This window comes from Theropithecus gelada, chromosome 13 (assembly GCF_003255815.1).
Source record: "Theropithecus gelada isolate Dixy chromosome 13, Tgel_1.0, whole genome shotgun sequence".
NCBI lineage: Eukaryota > Metazoa > Chordata > Mammalia > Primates > Cercopithecidae > Theropithecus > Theropithecus gelada.
In genome coordinates this window covers 47,928,635-47,951,038 of record NC_037681.1, presented here as the reverse complement: position 1 = coordinate 47,951,038, position 22,404 = coordinate 47,928,635, and the positions used below count along the sequence as shown (strand labels likewise).

Sequence of the window (22,404 nt, the reverse complement as noted above, 5' to 3'; positions counted from 1 at the left end):
TGCTCCTCATTCAGAAATTCCTAGTTCTGTGAATTACACCAAAATTCACCTGATGGCCAAAGCCAGAAACCCATAGACATCCTATCTTCCTTCTCTTACTCACTTATCATCACAACCTGTACGCTCCCTATACGTTGTTCCCTATGTATTCCCTATGTATTGTTCCCACCACAGGCTGCATGTTCTTTATTAATCTGTTAGGCTATCATAATAACCTCTAAACCAGTTTCCCAGTACCCTTCCAAATCCATCCTTCATAATGCTGCCAGAGTGGCCTAAGACCAATTATCTGGCTATGTCATTCCCTCATTATCTCCTCCAGGATAAAATCCAAACACTTTAGTATGCCATAACAGGTCCTTCATGGTCTAGCCCCTACTAACCTCTCTAAACGCTCTCCCTGCAATCCCTCATCCTCCATCCCACACAGAACTACTTACTATCCCATTAACTTTTTCCACACGTTCACATACTGTTCTCTGTTCTGAAAAACCTTTCTCCTTCTCACTAACTGTATGATTCAACTTTCAGGTTTCTACTTAGGAGTGACCTGCTCTGATAATACTTCCCTTCCAAACTATCATTCCCTTTCCCCAAAGGCTAAATTAAATTCCCATTTAAAAATATTTACTTATTACAATGAACTGTGTTGATCTACTTGCCTATCTCCCCTTCTAGACTGCTAGTTGTTTTTCATGCCTGTATACCTAACCTACTACAGAACTGGCACACAGCAAACATGTAGTAAATGTCACCTGAATGAATGAATCCATTTAATGTCTAGTTAACAAGAATGTTTTCTTTTGTATTAACCATGGAAAAACTAAGCACCTTCAGGGTACTAAATAACAAACCAGTCTTACAGCCAAGTAGTTTAAAAATACAAGGATTTCTTACGGCCATTTTTTTAAATCATCCATCCCAAGTTCATCACTGTATTTATGTGCACGAAATTGATGTCTGGAGAAATACGGAATTACCACTGAGTCACTGGTTCCATTTTTATTATAATTTGTACTCTTTTTATGCAAGCTAGGTTTTTCTCCCACACACCAGACTTAGACCTACACTGTCCAATCCGATAGCCACTAGCTACAGGTGACTATTTAAAGTTAGTTAAAATTAAATACAATTTAAAATTCAACCCCTCAGTCGCACTAGCCACATTTCAAGCGCTCAAAAGCTGTACAGGGCTAGTAGTTATGATACTAGACAGTGAAGATACAGAACATTTTCGTCACAAGAAGTTCTACTGGACAGCGCTGGCCACAAAATCCCAAAAGAACCTTAGAAACCTAACTTACTTAGCAAATAAAATTTAAAATTCAGTCCCTCATTTGCACTAGCCACATTTCAACTACTCAAAATCCACACAGGGTTAGTGGCTATGATACTGGACAATGCAGATACAGAACATTTTCATCACAGGAAGAAGTTCTACTGGACAGCGCTGCCGACACAATCATAAAAGGACCTTAGAAAACCTCACTTACTTCTTAGCTCCCACGATCCTCGTGCTCCTCTGCTGCTTAAAGGTTGTGGGTCCCGAAGTCTAGCAAATCACAAGCACACGAGTGAGTGCTAGGGACCTCTGAACCTCGACCACAAAAAGACGAATTCCCCTATGCCCAGAAGAAATGAAGCTCTCCCGGGGCAACCACCTCAAACACAAGAAGGCAACACCTTTTAGGAAAAATATGCTGTCCTATCTTCCAGCAGTGCAAAGGCGGGTAACAATACCAGAGCCTTCGTCTTCCCCCATTCTCAAAGCCCTGTCCCAGGCTCTAAAAGGGAGGCCAAAAGAAAAGACAACGGATATGAGAGACATTGGGGATGTAAAAGGAATAGAAACTAATGGCAATGTGGCGAGGAATTAAATTCAAGGAGGTGGGGTACAGGCAGCAGAACGTGGGTAAAGAAAAAGGGGACAGGTGATCTGATCTAGAAGGGTGGGGCCTACGATGGCCTCTGATAAAACCAACTCTGAGCATGGGACAAAAGCGAGGGACCGCGTGTTCCGGGCTCGACAGCGCTACCTCTAAAGCATAACGGTCAAACCAAGAAACTCACGGCGGGTACAGCACCGACTCTGGAAGACATCACTCCCTCTCCACGCCTAACAATTTCACCCAAGGGCTCCGGCCAGACCAACGCCACTTCCGCTCTCCTCGCCTCTCCCGGATGTGGGTTCGGCTCCGCCTAGCCCTCTTCTGAACTTCTACTTCCGCCTAGCAGCTTCCGAGGGGGCTGCGGCCGGAGCGAGTCACGTGACGAGTCACCCTCCGATTCCTCTGAGACCCCGCCCCACTGGGATTGCGACGCGGGACCCGGGAACTTATGGGTGGGATCTGGAGCGAAGGGGCGGAGCTTGGAGCCTCGACCGGGCCTCAAAACCCCTGGCTCTCATTCCGAACCTTTGCACAACTCCTCGTGTCCTTCCAGCCTGCCTTCCCCACGCACCCGCCCAGTGGTCTCAGTCCAGATGCACAGGGAGATCATGTACTGCCCCTTTATTGATCTTAGAGAAATTACAGACCCATTCTCACACGCCTCCCCCCGGTAGAGAGACATGGAAGCCTTTCCATGCTGGGGGCGCAGGAATTGGAGGCAGTGGCTGAGCAGGAAAGAAGCCTGGAAAGGGCAGCACGATGAAGACTTAGGACAATGAATAATAGGGGCGGGCCCCGCCTCATCGAGTAGCTTCAGGCATCCACACTTGTCCTGCTTTGGGATTTTTATGTGTGGTGCCGAGGAGACTTGTCTGATTCTTGAAATCTCTAGACAAACTATGGCTGGGCCTCTCCCCAGGGGAACTGTACTTGAGTCCCTCCTTAAGGGGACTGCGTCGGCTCCTCTCAGAAGGACTGTGATGGTTCCTCCCAGAGGGCCTCCCTGGCCTCATCTCAGAGGGACTGTGACGGGTTCTCTCACAGGAACGGCGATGGCTCCTCTCAGAGGGCCTCCCTTGCCTCATCCCAGAGGGACTGCGATGGCTTCTCTCAGAGGGACTGTGACAGGCTTTCCCAGAGGAACTGTGTCCTCTCCTCTCAGAGGGACTGCAACGGCTTCTTTCCAAGGGACTGAGGGGGCTCTTCTCTGAGGGACTGTGACTTCTCTCAGAAATCCTACGATGGCTCCTCTCAAAGGACCTGTGAGATCTCCTCTCAGAGGGACTGCGATGGCTCCTCTCCGAGAGACTGCGATGGCTCCTCTCAGAGAGACTGTGACGGCTCCTCTCCAAGGGACTGTGATGTCTTCTCTCATAGGGACTGCGATGTCTTCTCTCAGAGGAACTGCGATGGCTTCTCTCTGAGGGACTGCAATGTCTTCTCTGAGAGGGACTGCGATGGCTCCTCTGAGAGGGACTGCGATGTCTTCTCTCAGAGGGACTGCTTCTTTCTGAGGGACTATGATATCTTCTCTGAGAGGGACTGCGATGGCTCCTCTGAGAGGGACTGTGTTGTCTTCTCTCAGAGGGACTGCTGTGGCTCCTCTGAGAGGGACTGCGATATCTTCTCTCGGAGGGACTGTGATGTCTTCTCTCAGAGGGACTGCGATGTCTTCTCTCAGAGGGACTGCTACGGCTTCTTTCTGAGGGACTATGATACCTTCTCTGAGAGGGACCACGATGATTCCTCTGAGAGGGATTGCGATGGCTTCTCTCAGAGGGACTGCGATGGCTCCTCTGAGAGGGACTGCGATGGCTCCTCTGAGAGGGACTGCGATGGCTCCTCTGAGAGGGACTGCGAGGGCCCCTTTCAGAGAGACTGTGACAGCTCCTCTCTGAGGGACTGCAGTGATTCCTCCAAGAGAGACTGCAACGGCTTCTCTCAGAGGGACTGGAATGGTTTTTCCGAGAGGGACTACGGTGGCTCCTCTGAGAGGGACTGTGTTGTCTTCTCTCCGAGGGACTGTGATGTCTTCTCTCCGAGGGTCTGCACTGGCTTCTCTCAGAGGGACTGCGATGGTTTCTCCAAGAGGGGTTATGACAGGTTCTCTCGGAAGGACTGCGTGGGGTTCTCTCCTTATAGAAGCTGGGGTGGTTGTGCTCCTTGTGTGTGAGTTTCTCTTTAAGGTGTCGGTGCCAGGTTCTCTTCACAGGGGAACCAGGTAGGATTCTTCCTCGGGCCTGAACTCTGGTTCCCGGTGTGGACAAGTTCTTAGACTCCTGGCTTGAGGTTTCATTTCTATAGAAGTTTTTCTTTGATCTGCTACTACTGTCCTTTTGAACACTTCCCAGAGGCTGCCCCACAGAGGCAGTTTGGAAAGCAATACCACTTTGGGAATCTGTAGGCTTGGGCAGTCGAAGAGGTCTGGGTTGGAAAGAGTGAGCTCTTCTTTGCTGTTGAGCTGATCTGCACTGGCCCGTTCCTCCCCACAATATGTCCTCCTGCTTAATGGTTGAGCCTGCTGGTGTTAGCTTGTCAGCTGACCTCTTGTCTCTTTTGATACTGCTTGGTAAGCAATAGTCCCTGGTGTTTTGTTTTGGATAATAGTTTTTGCTTCCCCACAAATTGTCTGGCCTTGTCCTGTCCACAGGCTTCCGCCCAACAAAAGCTATAACTCTGTGTGCTGTTTGGAATGCCCGCTTTAGGCTCTGAAAAAGCAGTTGCATGAACTTGGGCTGGGAAGGTTTCTTAGGTTGTCTTTTTAAAGAGGCAGTACTTGTCTGAGTTGCTCCAATCCTCTTCCTTCTTAAATGGGCTGGTAATTCCCTAGAGGGACTCTCTATTGTGGTTCTGCTGTTTTTGTAGAACTTTCTGTGTTTTCTAAGTCCCTTGGTGATTCTCTTCATTGGATATTTTGAATCAGAGGTCTTTTTGGTTCTCACTTTAGCCCGTTTTTCATTCTGAGTGCTTTCAGAGTCACTCTCTGGTAGGTTGTGAACTTGAGTGAATTCATAGTGCCCAGGTACTCTAATTTTTGTCTTTTCTACTAGGTCAGGGCTGCTGCGTTGTCCTCGCCTGATGTAGAATTGTACAGGAGCAGGGGACTGGGAAGGCCCAGACTGCAAATCTATTGTGGAAGCAGGACTCTTGGAAGCTTGAGTATAGATTTTAGCTTTCCTTCGTGATGGTGATATAGGGCTTCTCCGTATGATGGTTCTATCTCTTTCACGATACTTTGAGATTTGGGGTCTTTTCCCAATTCGCAGCCTAAAGCCAAGATGCAACCGAATCTCACCATGGCCTTCAGAAGTGCGTACAAGATGGAGCTGTGGATAGATAAGAAGATAAGGCCCCGAAGTGGTCTGTAATTTATGATGGCAGTTAAGTCCTGAACATCGGCCACACTGTAGGCAGATAGGGTATTTTAGGACTAGACCGGAAGCTAGAGGTGGAGGCACATCAGGGGGTATTTGACTCCTTAAGAGTTTTGCTGCTATTTTTAGCTGCAGATCTTGTAGCAGCTGGAACTGTTCTGAGAAGTCAGTCTTAGCCTGGGAAAGAAAATTTGGCTTGAGGGAGTGTTGGGACTCAGAAATCCTTGTCCGGGAATCACTCTGTGAGTCCTCACTTTCTTCCATTGGAACAAGATCTTCTCTATCATAAAATATGCTGAGGGAAGACTCTGACTTTACCAGGACAGGAAGCTGGCCCCCTGCACATGAGACAGGCATATGCTGAATGACTTCTTGGGATATACCACTGAACCTTGAATTTGTCTTTTTTATTCCCACTCTAGTCCCAGAATATTGCTGTATTATGGAAGATGTGGAGCCACGTGTCCATATCCTTAAGGCCATTCTTTTCTTATGACCATGATAAAAAGTATGTCTCTGAATGTAGTTTTTGACCACGGAAGGCTGAGAAATAGTAACTGGACCCTTCTCTGGCAGGCTCTGAGAAGCTTCCATCAGTTCAGCTGGAATCCCAAATAAATTCTGAATAGATTGACAGGTATCTGCAGTGGCTCTTTCTGCTAAAGATGTTTGAGAACAAAGTTTCCTTTCCATAGTGGTCCCTAAAATATTACCCAGCATTAGCATAGTGGAGAGATATTTTCTTGGTAGTCGCTGCCTCCAGGCATGACTCTCCCAGACATTGTGTTGTCTACCCAGGAAAGACTTGATGAGACCTTTTTGAACCCCTGATTCTGCCCGGAATGTCCTAGATAGTGATCTCCAGCTTTGTAGTAGATGTCTCTGAAGTGAGTTCTCTAGCTCCTCCATTTGCTTCCTCTTAGTTGTCTCTGTAGATATGACATCCACTCCTGGAATCTCAGGACATGGGTTTTCCACAGTGTTAGCTGTCTTATCAGAGCTTTGATTATGAAGGGCCAAGGGAAGAATTAAAGATTGTATCATAGTAGGGTCTATATAGGTCTCTTCAGGCTGTAAAATATCTGTCCCAGGGTTTTTTATATCCAAAGCTCTGTATACTTCCTGTATCCCAGAATCCCAAAGTCCTCCTAATTCAGATGCTGTTCTGACAGAGCTTGAAATGAGTGTGGTTGAAGAGCTTTGTAGGAACCTAGAGAAGTCAGTCCCTACTTGTAACTCTTCTGATGTTAACTTCTCACAGTCCCTATTCTGACACACCTGTCCTAGATTCAAATCCTTAGTTTCCATAACTTTAGGAGGCTCCGTTTTTATCACTGTAGATTTCACAGCCTGAAGCCCTTGTTTATGAGTCAATATCGTATGTTTCTCAAATGGAGATGTTTGCGGTGAGGTTAATTCTTCAGATTTCACTTGAATACGTGGCCTTGGAGTTAATTCTGCAGGTACTATAAGTTCTTGAAGATGTGGCCTTGGAAGTAAATCCACGCAATTTATTGCTTCAATTCCTGATTCTAGGGCTACTCCTATTGGTTCTACAACCTGAGGAATTGGTCCTGGTGCTAATTCCTCAGATTTTACGATTTGAAGGGATGGCCCTGGGATTAGCATAGTTTTTACAATTTGAAACCCTGTCAACTCCATTGTTTCCAAAATCTGGTGTTTTGGCTTTATGATTAATTTCGTAGATTTCACATCTTGCAAACATGGCCCTGAATGGTGCTCTGAAGGTCTCACATGTTGCAGTTTTGGAGTCAACTCAATATATTCTACCATTTGAGGGGTTGGCCTTGGTATTGTCACAGACTTTACAATTTGAAATGGTGGTCCAGGGGTCACTTTCACAGATTGAACAACTTTTGGGACATCTACGAGGATTACCTCTTCAGACTGAGCAACATGAAGCTGTGTCCTTGCAGATTCTGTGACTTGATCTAGTGGCTCTGGACTAATCCTCATAAATTCTACAATTCTACCCAGTGGTCCTGGGGTTGTCCTTGGAGATTTCATACTTTGATTCTTTGACTTTGTTAGCCCCATTGATACCTCCCTGTGCTGCCGTGCCTCAGAGGTGAGCTCTACAGATTCTTCATGTCCTATAACTTGACTTGTTTGCTTCAGGGGCACCTCTAAAGATTCCTCCCTTTGTAGCCATTGCTTACAGGTCAGATTTACAGATTCTGGGACTTGATGTCCTAACCCTAATATTATCCCTGGAGATACCACATGATGCTGTGGTTTGGGGGTTAATTGCAAAGTTTTCTCTACCTGCACTCCTGACTCAGAAGTCAACTCCACAGATTCAGGAACTCGATGTCCTAACCCAGGTGTCATCCCTAAAGCAGAATCTGGGACGTGATGTAATGACTTTGGAATCAATACCACAGATTCTTCCCTTTGCAGTCTTTTCTCAGAGATCGCCTCCACACATTCTAAGTTTTGAGTACAGAGCCTTGGGGATCTCTCTGCAAATCCAGTAGCTTGACTTGTTGGCTTTGGGGTCATTCCAAAGAATTCATTTGCATGTATCCTTGCCTCAGTGGTCAACTTCATAGCTTCTGTAAAGTAATGCTTGAGTTCCGGAGTAATCCCTTCATATTCCACAGTTTGCTGCAGTGGCTTCATATATAACTCCCCCAAATCCTTGACTCGGGCCCGTGGCCGAGAGAGCAATTCCATAGTTTCTAGGATTTGGTAGCTTTTCTCTGGAGTTAATCCTAAGAATTTTGAGCCTTGATCCCTTACCATTGGAGTCAGATCAACAAATTTTGGTACCTGAAGATCTGGCTGCAGCAGCATCCCTAAGGATTCAATGGCTCTACCTGTTATCTTTGGGGTCAACCCCACAGATTTCTCTACAGTATCTATGCCTTTATGTGCCAATCCTTGCACTATTTCTGAAGATTCTGTGGCATGATAAATTGGTATTGAAATCAAATTTGCAGATTTAGGGACTTGATACATTGGCTGTGGGATCAGCTCTGCATATTTTGTAAACTGATGCCCCGGTCTAGGGATTATTTCAGAGGATTCCATGATTTGATAATTTGTTTTTGGAGTTTGCTCCCCATATTTCACTCTTTGAAGCAGTGACTCTGGTGCTAATTCCACAGATTTTATAGCTTCCTGCAGAGACACTGAAGATAATTTAACATGTTTTATGCTTTGCGACTTTGGCTCTAGAGTAAACTCCAAAGATTTCACACCTTGTTGCTGTGATTCTGGAGACAAATTTGAAAATCTGACACTAGTCAACAGTGGTCCTGATGGGAACTTCCTAGTTGACTCTGGTGCCAACATCATTGATTCATCATCTTGCCATCCTGAAGTCAACTCTTGATAATTTATACCTTGCTGTTGGGCCCCTGGTGTCAGCTCCATAGGTTTTACATCTTGAGAACATGGCTCTGATGCAAAGGCCGCAGATTTAACACATTGTGACCCAAAGCATGATGTCAACCCTGAAGAATTTACACTTTGAGGTTGTGGCCATAGAGTTGACTCCACAGATTTCACATCTTGAGAACATGGCTCTGGTACAAATACCACAGATCTCATACTATGCTGCCTGAGGTGTGAATGCAACTCCTCAGAATTCATACCTTGAGGATACGGTTCTGGTTTTAACTCCACAGATGTCACTTTTTGAAAACATGGCTCTAATGTAAATACCTCATATTTTATGTCCGGCAGCTCAGAGGCTGAAATCATTTTTGCAGAATTTGCATCATAAAGCAATGGCTGTTTATTTATCTCCATGGACTTTACATCGTTAAGCAGTGGCTCTGGTAAAAATACCACGGATTTCATACCATTTTTCTGAGGACCCAAAGTGAACACAGGTTGTACAACTTGCTGTGAGCCAAGGTGCTTCTCCAAAAATTGGACTCCTTGAAACTTAGTTCCTGGAGTTAACTCAGAAGATTTCTTACCTTGCAAGTGTGGTCCAGGATTGAACAGAATAGATTTTGTACTTTGAGATTCTGACCCAGGGTTCAGTTCAGAGGGTTTCATGCTTTGTATCTGTGGCCCTGGATTAAAGTTGATAGAATTTATGCATTGAAATTTTGACTCTGAATTCAACTCAGAAGAATTCATACCTTGCAGCTGTGGGCCAGAGTTGAACTCTTTTGGTGTTATATCTTGGAATTTTGTCCCTGGAGTCAGTTCATATTTTACATCTTGTAAATGTTGCACAGAGTTGAACACAACAGATTTTATACCTTGAAGCTCTGGCCCTGGATGCAACTCAGAAGATTTCATAACTTGAAATTTTGTCCCTGATTTTACACCTTGCAAGTGTGGTTCAAGTTTGCACTCCCTAGAATTTATACATTGTAATTTTAGCCCTGGATTCAACTCAGAAGAATTCACATACTGCACCTGTGGCCCAGGGTTACATTCCATAGGTGCTGCACATAGAAACTTTGACCCTGGAGTCAATTCAGATTTTAAACTTTGCAAATGTGGTATAGGGTTGAATATCATAGGTGTCTCACTTTGAATTTCTGTCCCTGGGTTCAATTCAGAACAATTCATACCTTGAAGTTTTGAAACTGGAGTTAATTCAGGCGATTTCATACCTTGTAAATATGGCTCTGGCTTGCACCCAATAGAATTTATACGCTGAGCATGTGACTGTGGAATGAATGCAGAATTCATACTTTGCAAATGTGGCCCCGGGCTGCACCCAGTAGAATTTACACATGGAAGTGGTGGCTCTGGAATGGATGCAGAAGAATTCACGCCTCGCAAATTTGACCCAGGGTTGCACCCACTAGAATTTACACACTGAAGTTTGGGACCTAGAATGGATGCAGAATAATTCACACTTTGTGGATGTGGCCCAGAATTATACTCAATAGAATTTACACACTGAAGTGGTGGCTCAGGAATAGATGCAGAAGAATTCACACCTCGCAAATTTGGCCCAGGGATGCACCCATTAGAACTTATACACTGAAGTTTAGGTGCTAGAATGGATGCAGAATTTACACCTTGCAAAGGTAGCCCAGGGTTGCACCCAGTAGAATTTACACACTGAAGTGGTGGCTCTGGAATGGATACAGAAGAATTCACATCTTGCAAACATGGTCCAAGGCAGAACACCTTAGATTTTATACCTTGAAGCTCAGGCCCAGGAGTCAACTTGGCACATTTTAATCCTTGCAATTGTGGTCCAGGGTTGAAATCTAAAGATTGTGTACCTTGAAGCCTTGTTCCTAGGCACAACTCAGAAGATTTCACACCCTGCAACTGTTGCTGAAGATTGAATTTCATAGATTTTACATCTTGAAGCTGTGTCCCTGTGCATAATTCTGAAGATTTTCTATGTTGCAGATGTGACTCAGGATTGAACACCATAAAGTTTACACTTTGAAGGTCTGGCCATGGATTCAATTTATGAGATTTTTCATCTTGCTGCTGCTTTTCAGCATTGAACTCAGAAGGTGCCACACTATGAATCTTTGATTCCAAGGCCAACTTAGAGAGTTTTGCAACCTGCAATTCTGGGTCATGGTTGCCCTCTGTAGAGTTCACTGTCTGAAGCTTTATCAACCCAGATTTCATATCTTCCAACTTTGCCCCAGGATTGAATTCTACAGATTTCACATCTTGAAGGTGTATCCCTGGTGTCAACATAGATAATTTTCTATCTTGTAACTGTGAAGTTGAGTTTAACCCCAAAGATATTGTATCCTGTAACTTTGTACCTAGAGTCAATTCAGAAGATTTCACATCTTGCCTCATTGGCCTAGGCATGAGCACAGATTTCACTTTTTGAAGCTTTGTCACTGGGATCACTTCAGAAGATTTTATACCTTGCAAGTGTGATCCAGAACTGAACTCCATAGATTTTACATCTTGAAGCTCTGTCCCCATGATTGAGTTAGAATATTTTGTATCTTGCCACTGTGGGCCTGAGTTGAACTCCACAGATTCCCCACCTTGAAGTTTTGTCTCTGGTGTTAACTCAGAAGATGTCACACCTTGTAACTTTGGACCATGGTGGAATTCTACAGATTTTACATCTTGATGGTTTGTTCCCTGAATCAACTCAGAAGATTTTTCACTTTGTATCTGTTGTCCAGAATTGAAATCCATTGATTTCATACTTTGAAACCTTGTCCCTGAGGTTACCTCAGAAGATTTTATACCTTGAAAGTGTTGTCCAGAACTGAACTTCATAGATTTTACATCCTGAAGCTTTATACCCATGATCAGATCAGAAGATTTTATGTCTTGTAACTGTGGGCCTGATTCCAGCTCTACAGATTTCACACCTGGAAACTTCCTCCCCAGGGTCAAATCAGATTTCTCACTTTGTAACTTTCGACTAGGTTTGAATTCTACCGATTTCCCACCCTGAAGCTTTTCCCCTGGAATCACTTCAGAAGATTTCACACTCTGTAAGTGTGGTGCAGAACTGAGATCCATAGATTTAATGTCTTGAAGCTCTATACCTATGATCAACCTAGAAGATTTCAAATCTTGCAACCATGGGCCTAGGTTGCATTCCATTAATTTCATTTCTTGAAGCTTTGTCTTCAGTATCGACTCAGAAGATTTCACTCCTTGCAACTGTGGCCCAGGTTTGAAGTCTGTAGATTTGACACCCTGAATCTTGGTCTTTGTGGTCAAATCAGAATATGGGATATCTTTCAATTGTGAACTGGGCTTTAACTCTATAAACTTCATGTCTTGGGACTTTGTCTTAGGGTTCAACTTAGAAGATTTGACACATTGCCATTGTGGCCCAGAGTTGAACTCCTCAGATTTCATACCTGGAAGCTTTGTCTGATAAGCCAATTCAGATGATTTCATGCTTTTCAAGTGTAGTAAGAAGTTTGGCGCTACAGTTTTATCACTTTGCAATTGTAGCTCTTGGCTTAATACTCCAGATTTCACCCCTGAAAACTGTGGCTCTTGTGTAAACACTGGAGACTTCACATCTTGCCGCTGTGTTCCTGGGTATGCCTCCACGGGTTTCACTTTGTGCAACTGTGGTGTTGAGGTCAACTCAGAAGATTTCACATCTTGTGAATGAAGCCCAGGTTTGAATGCCACAGATTTAATATCACACAGCTTTGATGTTGAAATCGGGCCACATGATTTCACACTTCTCAACTGTAGCCCAGATTTCAAATCAATAGGTTTGAGCCGTGGCAACTGATGTTCCTGGAGTGATGTCAAGGGTTGTATACTTTGGAGCTTTGGCCTTGGAATCGACTCAGATGACTTCACATCTCTTAATTGTATTGAAGGTTTCAATTCTACAGTTGTGACAACTCGAGATTGTGAACCACATTTTAGCACAGATTTCACACCTTGGAACTCAGGTCCTGGTATCCACTGCACAGAGCTCATACTTCCAAGCTGTGAGTCTTGGTTTAACTCCACATCTTTTACACCTCGAAGCTGTGGCTCTGAGGTTGACACCAGAATTTTCCTGTTCTGCAACTGTGGTCCTTGGGACATCTTAGGAGTTTTCACACATTGCAACTGTGGCCCAAAGCTAAACACAGATTTTGCACCTTGAAGTTTTGGTCCTAGAGTCAGTTCAGATGATTTTACACCTCTCGACTCTGTGGAGGATTTCAACTGTGCAGGCTTGACACCTCGAGACTGTGAACCAAGATTCAACCCTACAGTTTTTACACCTTGGAACTCAGGTCCTGATATCCACTGCACAGATTTCGCACTTCCAAGCTTTGAGTCTTGGTTTAACTCCACAGTTTTCACACCTTGAAAATATGGCTGTGAGGTCGATGCTGGAATTTTCTCTTTTTGCAGCTGTGGTCCTTGGGACAACTCAGGAGCTTTCACAAAGTGCAACTGTGACCCAAGGTTAAACTCCATAGATGTTGTACTTTGAAGTTTTGGCCCTAGAGTCAGTTGAGATGACTTTACACCTCCTGACTCTATGGAAGATTTCAACTCTCCAGGTTTGACACCTTGAGATTGTGAACCAAGATTTAACCCCATAGTTTTTACACCTTGGAACTCAGGTCCTGGTATCCACTGCACAGATTTCACACTTCCAAGCTGTGAGTCTTGGTTTAGCTCCACAGTTTTCACACCTTGAAGTTGTGGCTCTGAGGTTGATGCCAGCATTTTCCCTTTTTGCAGCTGTGGTCCTGAAGACAACTCAGAGGTTTTTACACACTGCAACTGTGGCCCACGGTTAAACTCCATAGGTTTTGCACCTTGAAGTTTTGGGTCTAGAACCAATTTAGATGCTATCATATCTCCCAACTGTATGGAAAGTTTCAATTCTGCGGGTTTGACACTTCGAGATTGTGACCCAAGATTTAACCCTACAGATTTTAGACCTTGGAACTCAGGTCTTGTTATCCACTGAACAGATTTCATTCTTCCAAGCTCTAGGTCTTTGTTTAATTCCAGAATTTTCACACTTTGAATCTGTGGCTCTACAGTTGAGCCCAAGGGTTTCACTTGGTGCAACTGTGGTCCTGGGGTCAACTTGGGATATTTCATACTTTGCAACTGTGGTTCATGTTTAAACTCTTTATTTTTTACATCTTGCATATTTGATTCTAGAGTCAATTCAGATGATTTTACACCTTTCAACTGTAGGTCAGACTTTGGCTCTGGAATTAACTCCGAAGACATTACACCTTCTGACTCAGACCCTTTCTTTACTTGCTCAAAATTCACACATTGCTGCTCCTGTGAGTTTACAGATATATGACCATCCTGTTCAGGCTCAAGGGTTACATCCACAGGTGCCATCCCTTGAAACTGTTGCTTTAGCACTAAATCCGCAGAATTTACTTCTTTAAACTCTTCTCCTCTGGTTACATTCACAAATTTTACTACCTGCCTCTTTTGCCATGGGGTCGACTTTACAGATTTTACACATTGCAGATGTGGATCTTGAGTCTCCTTTATAGATTTTAAACTTCGAAGCTTTAAACATGGAGTAATCTCCCCAAATTTCATGTGGGACTGCATTTGTGGGACTGAAGTCAGTTCTTCAGGTTTCACGCTTTGTAGCTGAGGCCCTTGAAGCATCTCCGTAGATTTAACCCCTTGAAGCAACGGCCCTGGTGCAAAAGCCATAGACTTCTCACCTTGCATCTTTAGCCCGAGTTTTAATTTTCCAGTTTTCATATCTTGCAGCTGTGTACCTAGCATCAAATCCTCAGTTTTTACATCTTGAATTCTTGAACATGGAGTCAACTCCACAGATTTTACACCTTGAAGCTCGGAATCAGGGGTGAATTCCACAGATTTGACATCTTCTGTCTGTGACCCTAAGGTTATCGCCACAGATTTCCCACCTTCCAGCTGTGGACTTGGAATTATCTCCATAGATTTCATGCTTTCCAGGCATGGTCCTGGAGTTAAGGTCACAGATTTCATATCTTCCAGTCCTGAGCTCAGCAACTCAGATTGAAGCTTTGAGCCTGGGGTTACCTCCTCAGGTTTTACACCGCCTGCCTGTGGCTCTGGGGTTAATGTCATATATTTGACATCTTCCAATTCTGGCTCTGGTGTTAACTGCATAGTTTTCACATCTCTCAAATGTGGCCCTGGGATTAATTCTGCAGATTTTATATCTTCTAATAGTGGCTCTGTGGTTAGCTTTTCAGATTTGAAACCTTGAAGTTTTAAGATTGGGCTCCACTCCACAGGATTTATGTCTTGTAACTGTGGTCTTTGCATCAGTTCAGAAGATTTCATGCTTTGTAACTGTGGTTGTCTGGTCAACTCAGAATGATTTACACTGGGCAACTGTGGCCCAGGAGTCCACTCCATGGATTCTGCATCTGGCATTTGTGGTTCTGAGACTAATTTATAGGAAACTTCAGCTTCAAGGCTTGGTTCTTGGTTGCCTGCTACATATTTTACACCTTGAAACAGTGGCTCTGGTACTAACAACTCAGGCTTAACCCCTTCCCCCTCTGGCCCTGGAGCCATTGCCACAGGTGGTACACCTTGCATCTTTGGCCCTGGGGTCATCTCTAAAAATTTTACACGTTGTAGCTGTGGCCCTGAGTTTAAGTCTAAAGATTTCACACCTTGAGGTTGAGTTCCTGGTACTAAATCAAAAAATTTGACATCTTGTAGCTGCAGCTCTGGGTTAAGCTCTACCTGTTTCATACTTTGAGTTCCGGGAAGTATCTTTGCTAATTTGGAATCTTGCAGCCCTAACTCTGGAACCACCTCTACAGAATTCACACTATGAAACATTGATCCTGGGGTTTGATCCCCAAATTTGACACCTTGCAGCTTTGGCCTTGAAGTCAATTCAGAAAATTTGGTATCTTGCTGCCATGGCCCTAGGTTTACTTCCCCAGATTTTACACTTTGAAATGGTAGTTCTGAGGTCGATTTCACAGATTTCATGCTGTGAAACTGTGGTCCTTCAGTAGACAGAACAGATTTCATATCTTCAATGTGTGGCCCTTGGCTTGACTGCAAAGATGACTCTGGTACAAAACCTAGAGACTTTGTATCTTCGAGCTGAGCTCCTGGTATCAACTGCATATGTTTGAAACTTTGATGCTTTGGCTCTGGGATCAAATCAGAAAATTTGACATCTTGCAAGCATAGTCCTGGGCTTAGTTCCACAAATTTCACATCTTGAGGTTGTGATTCTGGAGTCAGCTGAACAAATTTGACACTTTGATGTGTTGGCTCTTGGGTAAAATCTGACAATTTGATGTCCTGAACTGGGGAATCTGAGGTCAATTCATCAGATTTCACACCATAATGTGGGAGTTGTGAGATTAAATCTACAGGTTTTTCGCCTTGAAGAAGTGGTCCTGGAAATACCCTTGAAAATCTTACACTTGGCAACTGTGGCCCTGGGGTCAATCCAGAAGATTTGACACTTGGCTGAGATGGGCCTAGATTTAAATCCACGTATTTTACACCTTGGAGCTCTTCCATCTTAGTCAAATCCTCCAGTGGCATACTTTGTAGCAGTAGCTCTGGCATCATCTCCTCAGATTCTACCACTCCTGTAGTTGACTGTTGGATTAGATTCACATATTTCATATCTTGCAACTGTGACTCTAGATCCAGCTGCTTAGACTTTTCTCCCTGGAGCTGTGGCCCTGGGGTCAGGTCCATAACATGTGATTTTGGTTCTGTAATTAAATTTTTAGATCCTATCACTAATGGAAATGACTCACTGGTTAACTCCATAGATTGCAAATTTTGCAGTAGTGGCTCTGATTTCTCATATTGCATGCCTGGTCCTAGTGTCAACTCCAAAAATCCTGTTTCTGCATGTGGTGGTACTGGGATGACCCCCTGGGTCTTATCAACTTGAGGCAATGCCAACCCCACAGTTTCTTTATATTCTGACATGGGGGGTATCTCTGACAATTCAGTAACTTCTGAACATGGCCCTAGATTGCAGTGAACAAACTTCATATCATGGGGCTGTGGCTCTGTGGTCAACACCTCTGATTTCACACTTTGCATTTCTGATCCTGGTATCAAATCCAGAGATTCTTTTGTTGTGTGTTGTGATACTGGAGTTTCCCCCATTGCTTTTCCAAGTTGGTGCATCGTCTTAAGAGTGTCTTGGAATGACTTTGAGCTCATCTCCACAGATTCTGAAGTTTGGCTTAGTGGCCCTGGGGTAGTTCCTAAAGATGGTTGTGTCAACCCAGTACATTTTTCTACTTGGTGACAGGTGTCAGAGGTTAACTTTGCTTCTTTTCCTTGATATCCTGGTCCTGAGATCATCTCTAAAGATTCTGAGGCTTGATGCCATGGGGTCAATCTTTCAGGCTCTGTGGCTTCACTGGGGCTCATCTCTGCAGCTTTTACTTCCTTAAATTGTGTCCCTTTGGTCAGTTCCCCATATTTCATCTCTTGCACCTGTGTCTCAGGAATTAACCTCCTACATTCTACCATTTGAGGAGTTTTCACATCTTCAAGCAATAGTACTGGGGCTACCTTCTCAGATCTGACATCTTGTAACCATGGCTTTGGGGCCAAATCTGCAGATTTTGTATCTTCTGTTGATGGTCTTAGGGCCAACTCCACAGTGTTTATATCTTGAAACTCTGGTGGTAGGACCAGATGAACAGATCTCCTACCTTGCAACTGTGAACTTGGGGTCAAGCCCCCAGATTCTATAACATGTGGCTGTGCTGGTGGAATTATCCCCCTGAAATCCATGGCTTGTAATAGTGCCACTGGAATTACTTTCGCATAACCCATGACTTGATGTAATGGTGCTGAGATCATGTCCAGTGATTTTGTGTCTTGACATATTAGCCCTGGAGTAGCCTTTCCTTGTTCCATGACTTGACTTTGTGACCCTGAGGTCATGCCCACTGATTCCATGACTTTATGCTGTGGTCCTGGCATCATTTCCACAGTTTCCATAACTGCGTGTTGTGGCCTTAGATTCATCTTTTCTGGTTTTGTGGCTTGATGGTTCAACAATGTGTTCATCTTTACTGACTCTATGACTTGATATTGTGGCGTTGGAGTCGTTCCCACTGATTCTGTATGTGGATGTGATTTGTTAATCATCCCCATAGAATCCATAACTTGAAGCAGTGCTACAGGAGTTACTTTCTTATTATCTGTGACTTGATTCAGTAATCTTGTGGCCATCCTCTCTGATTCCGTAACTTGGTGCTGAGACCTTGGGGCTGCCTCCATTGACTGAATGACTTGATTTGATGGTTTGGGGGTTATGCTCCCTGTTTCCGTGGTTTCCATTGGTTTCACAACTTGACTTGGCAGCTGTGGGAACAAACCCGCAAATTCTGAATGTGATTCTGGGATCATCCCCATTGAATCCATGACCTGAAGTAATGCCAGTGGAGTTACCTTTATGCTGTCTTTGACTTGATATGATAGCCTTGGGGTCAACTCCACATTAGTCACTTGTGTCTTGTGCTGCTGTATCCTTTTTTCTGGAAAATCTATGACCCTCTTCTCTATACTAAGCTCTAGCACGTGTTTTCGATCATTCTTCAGTAAAGGAGTTTCCTCTTGAATTACATTAACTTCTAAACTTCTTGGAGGTAGAGTGCCTATTGATGTAACTAAAGGCTTGGATCCAAGGATTTGGGGGCCATCCCCAGGTTGGAACTGCTTATCTGAGATAAGTGACTGTGAAAGTTTTGTTTCTGTGCTATTTGATCCAGATCCCACTCCAGCATTCACATGGAGCTGAAATGATGGAAGGTCTGAGAATTTGTTGTTGATATTTTGCTCAGTGTTTTGATGAATGGGCATAGATAACTGAGTTTGGGGTTTTTCTGATTCAGCAACTCCTCCTTGTACTTCAGTCATATAATTCAGCATTGCCCATGATTTCCTCAAAGGTAAAGGTGCTGTTTGTTGCTGCAATGCAAAAACCTTCCGAGACATATGTCCTTCTAGCTCCCTTCTAACTGAAGGAGAGAGCTTGAATGTAGCCCACCTTGGAAGTCGTGGTCTCTTCTTGGAAAGAGAATTTGGCTCATGATCTGATGCCAAATGACTCTTGCTCATTCTCTCATCATTTTTTTTCCTTTTTTGTTTGCAGATATTTAGGGGTTCAGAAATAGAGCTGATAAAAGAGTTCTGAGGTTGCAAGGGTGAAAGATCTGCCAAATTCTGAAAAAGTTTTGATTTCTGGGGCTCTGAGAGCCAAAAAGGAGGCAGGGTTTTGCCTTGGTTCCTGAACACAGATGATTGCTTTTTGTTGGAAATAGGTAAACTATGGCTCCGGAATTCCCAAGTTGTTCCTTCAGAGAAGACAGGAAGATGAGACAGACTGGAGTCATTGCATGATGAACTAAAGGAGATGCTGTGGTCAGTAGAATGTTTTGCTTTCTTATAGTCACAACAGCATAGAACAGTCTTCTGAGCTACAAGAACAGAGGTGGTAGAGGAAGAAATCACATCTTGTGATTCAGGCAAATCCTGTTCCATAAGCCTTGATCTAAGAAATAAAGAGAAATGTTTCAGTTTGCATTGAAATAGGAAAAGGAAAAAAAGTGGCCATTTCAAATGCAAAATATTTTTGGCCTGAAGGAGAATTTGGAAAAAAAAAAAAAAAAGTTTCTTTCCCCAACATCAATTACTTATAGAAAGAATTCCTCCACCAGGACAAAGGGAGGAAACTGTTCCCATTCCACCCAGAAATGATCCTTCGACCAGTTTGAACCCAGGACTTCCCCCACAGACAAAACGAACTCTCTCTTCTCCCTCTCTCCCTCCCTCCTTCATTCCCTTCCTTCCTTCTTTTTAAAACCTCTACCACCTTCAATCCCCACCCAGAAATTACATTGCCTGACCTTGTGCTTTCTAGGTATCGGAAGATCTGTTGAAGACTCCGCTCCATTGACCAGAGTATATATTCCTGGGTCCAGCCCACAGGGAGTTCTGAAACACTGAATGCAACAGTGTATGTCAATGTAACTGAAGTTTCATTAAAGTACCAGTAAGGAAAACAATAAGAGAGATTTAACTTAGAAAGGAGAACGCTATCATAGTGAAGGAACTAAAACAGAGTCCAGGTACTTTACTTCTAACTTTCACAAAGTTTATCAGTAGAATAGGCTGAAGAAAGGCTTTACTCACCCTGTCAGGTTAGCTTCAGTGCAAGCCATCCTGAGGTTTTCTTCCCACTGTGGATCTGGGAGAAGAGGTGAAGAATCTATCAGCATCATGACTATTGATTATTCGTCCAACCCCCTCTTTTTGCAAACAAGGAAACGAAGATGAAGTTATGCCCAAGATCATAAAGCTAATTAGTGGTAGATCTCAGACTTTACCCGTCTCAAGATTTTTCAAAAAGCTATACTATGCTGCCTTCATCATACAGTAGATGTAAGCTATATACATTGGGAAGAATATGAATAATCATAGTAATAAGCAGTGAGAGTAGGGGAAACAGAGGTCATGATACATATCTTTTCCTCCAAAGGAGTCTATCCAGGATCTATGGTAGGGGGAAAAAGATAGGGAAACTTCCCACACCAAACTCTTGGTAGTTACCCTTTGTCCATTCTAAATCTCACCAAGTTTCCTTCCCAATACCTTGGACTTTGCACAAAAGGAGCTGAGGGAAGGAAACATGAGGAAAGAAACCATGGAAAGAATGATGGAGCCATATACACATATCTTTAGACATGGAGATGCTAGAAATAAGAGGCACACTTCTTCCATTTACATCCTCTTTTTCAACCTCCCTCCACCTGCTATTTAAGGCTAGAGTCATAAGGCAGACCCACAATTGGTCTGTTATTAACCTTGAGCTGAAGAGTAAAGGATAGGGTGTCTCTGACCTGTTAACTTCTGGATCTTTTTCAATCTATGCTGCTTTGAAGTCTAGAGAAGCACAAAAAGAAAAAAGAAAATCAGATTATGTTCTAGGTTAGAGACTTTATTGACAGCACTTGTCACCTTTTAGATATCAGATATTGATACATCTCATGCATCAGATATTGATACAGTTGGCATCCATAACCACATGTAAATGCTGTAACAAACATATAAATATCAGGGAATATAGAGGACAGTGATTAACTTTCTGAGAGAGAAAGGAAGAATTATTCAAGAAGTTGCATTTGTACTGGAGTTTAAAGAATCAGCACAAGACTTTTAGGTGAAGAAAGAGTATTTCAGGCAAGTGGGAACATCACTGAGATCAGCATGTCATGATTGTCAGGTGCACTTTTGCTAAGTAGTGGGAGATGCTAGGCTGACAAGGTAGATGGAAGCCAGGTTATGCCTAATGGTAGAATTTTAATTTTATTCTGTAGTCAGAAAACTCCTGGGATTTTTTCAAAGTGCTCCAGGTCATTTTAAAGGCAGTAATGACATTTGTTACGATTTCAAATAAAACAATTTTTTTTTTTTTTTTTGAGATGGAGTTTCACTCTGTCGCCCAGGCTGGAGTGCAGTGGCGCCATCTCGGCTCACTGCAACCTCCACCTCCTGGGTTCAAGTGATGCTCCTGCCTCAGCCTCCCTAGTAGCTGAGCCACCATGCCCAACTAATTCTTGTAATTTTAGTAGAGACGGGGTTTTGCCACGTTGGCCAGGCTGGTCTCAAACTCCCGACCTCAGGTGATCCGCCCAACCTTGGCTTCCCAAAGTGCTAGAGTTACAGGTGTGAGCCACCACGCCCAGCCCAGCATCCTTTTAAATGCTGAATTAAGCTCCTCAAAAAAGAGTAAGGGAAATCCTTACAGGCCAAAATTAAGGAGAAAACTGAAAAACATGAGCAGAAAATCATCTGATACTTCAACGCCCTATATCATTTGTAGCGTCAGTCAGAAGGGATTTGGGTTAACAACAAGGTAGGAGCAAAAGACAAGACCCATGTGAAGTGTGTATTTGGAATGGAGACCCTGGGAAAAAGCCAGAATTCTAAAAATGCTACATGTTTAGTGGAAAAGTGGCTAGGAAAGAAATCTGCCCACCACAAGAAAATTTGTACTCTAGGTAGAGGGAAAAAAAAAAAAACCAAAAAACACCTTCTCTGAGAATTTTAACCATGAGTCTATCCTCATACTGGCTTGGAGTTCTAATTTATACCCACTGTGTAGCCAGGAACCCTCAAATTGAAAATAAAAGTGGAGCAATCCTGGGGTGGTAATGCTTTAGGGCAAAAGATGAAAGTAAATGTAAATCTCCTTGGAAATTAAAAAGAAGTAGAATTGGTCAGGTGCAGTGGCTCGTGCCTGTAATCCCAGCACTTTGGGAGGCTAGGCAGGAGGATCACTTGTGCCCAGGAGTTTGAGACCAGCCTGGACAACATAGTGAGACTCTGTATCTACAAAAAATAAAAAATATTTTTTAAAAATTAGCTTGGGCGGCCAGGCATGGTGGCTCATGCCTGTAATCCCAGCACTTTGGGAGGCCGAGGCAGACAGATCACTTGGGGTTGGGAGTTTGAGACCAGCCTGGCCAACATGGTGAAACTCCATCTCTACTAAAAATACAAAAAATTAGCCAGGCATGGTGGTGTGCACCTGTAATCCCAGCTACTTGGGAGGCTGAGGCAGGAGAATCATTTCAACCCAGGAGGTGGAGGTTGCAGTGAGCTGAGATCATGCCACTGAACTCCAGCCTGGGCAAACAGAGCAAGATTCAGTCTCAAAAAAAAAAAAAAAAAAAAAAAAAATA

At 43.6% G+C, this 22,404-nt stretch overlaps 3 protein-coding genes across 10 annotated transcripts in view; all 3 read right to left on the bottom strand.

Moving 5' to 3' along the window:
• ZNF512 (zinc finger protein 512) overlaps positions 1–2,249 on the bottom strand; it is a 39,057-nt gene extending 36,808 nt beyond the window's left edge. For 2 of the 8 annotated variants that reach the window (XM_025354090.1, XM_025354092.1), the window contains exons 1-2: positions 2,071–2,249; positions 1,494–1,552 (exon numbers count right to left, since the gene is read on the bottom strand). In XM_025354090.1, coding sequence (XP_025209875.1) covers positions 1,494–1,552; positions 2,071–2,100 — 89 coding nt within the window. In that variant the 5' untranslated portion in view covers positions 2,101–2,249. Of the gene's footprint in view, positions 1–1,493; positions 1,785–2,070 lie in introns of all 8 variants that reach the window. The other 6 variants (XM_025354093.1, XM_025354094.1, XM_025354095.1 and 3 more) reach the window with 5 other exon arrangements.
• Positions 2,250–2,495: 246 nt separating this feature from the next.
• Positions 2,496–8,707, bottom strand: C13H2orf16 (chromosome 13 C2orf16 homolog). The gene has a single exon (XM_025354687.1). It carries the CDS (start codon positions 8,660–8,662, stop codon positions 2,690–2,692), a length of 5,973 nt encoding a protein of 1,990 aa, XP_025210472.1. The 5' UTR covers positions 8,663–8,707; the 3' UTR covers positions 2,496–2,689.
• A 3,652-nt stretch (positions 8,708–12,359) lies between these two features.
• LOC112604480 overlaps positions 12,360–22,404 on the bottom strand; it is a 32,085-nt gene continuing 22,040 nt past the window's right edge. Inside the window, exons 2-7 of the mRNA XM_025353514.1 lie at positions 20,524–20,602; positions 19,853–19,907; positions 19,567–19,662; positions 18,037–19,211; positions 14,377–14,643; positions 12,360–12,409 (exon numbers count right to left, since the gene is read on the bottom strand). Of these exons, the coding sequence (XP_025209299.1) occupies positions 12,360–12,409; positions 14,377–14,643; positions 18,037–19,211; positions 19,567–19,662; positions 19,853–19,907; positions 20,524–20,602 (1,722 nt within the window). The remainder of the gene's footprint in view (positions 12,410–14,376; positions 14,644–18,036; positions 19,212–19,566; positions 19,663–19,852; positions 19,908–20,523; positions 20,603–22,404) is intronic.

What these genes read in the sequence shown, in the direction of transcription:
- C13H2orf16 (XM_025354687.1), bottom strand. Translation starts at nt 8,662, where the DNA reads ATGGAGCTGACACCAGGGGCCCAACAGCAAGGTATAAATTATCAAGAG.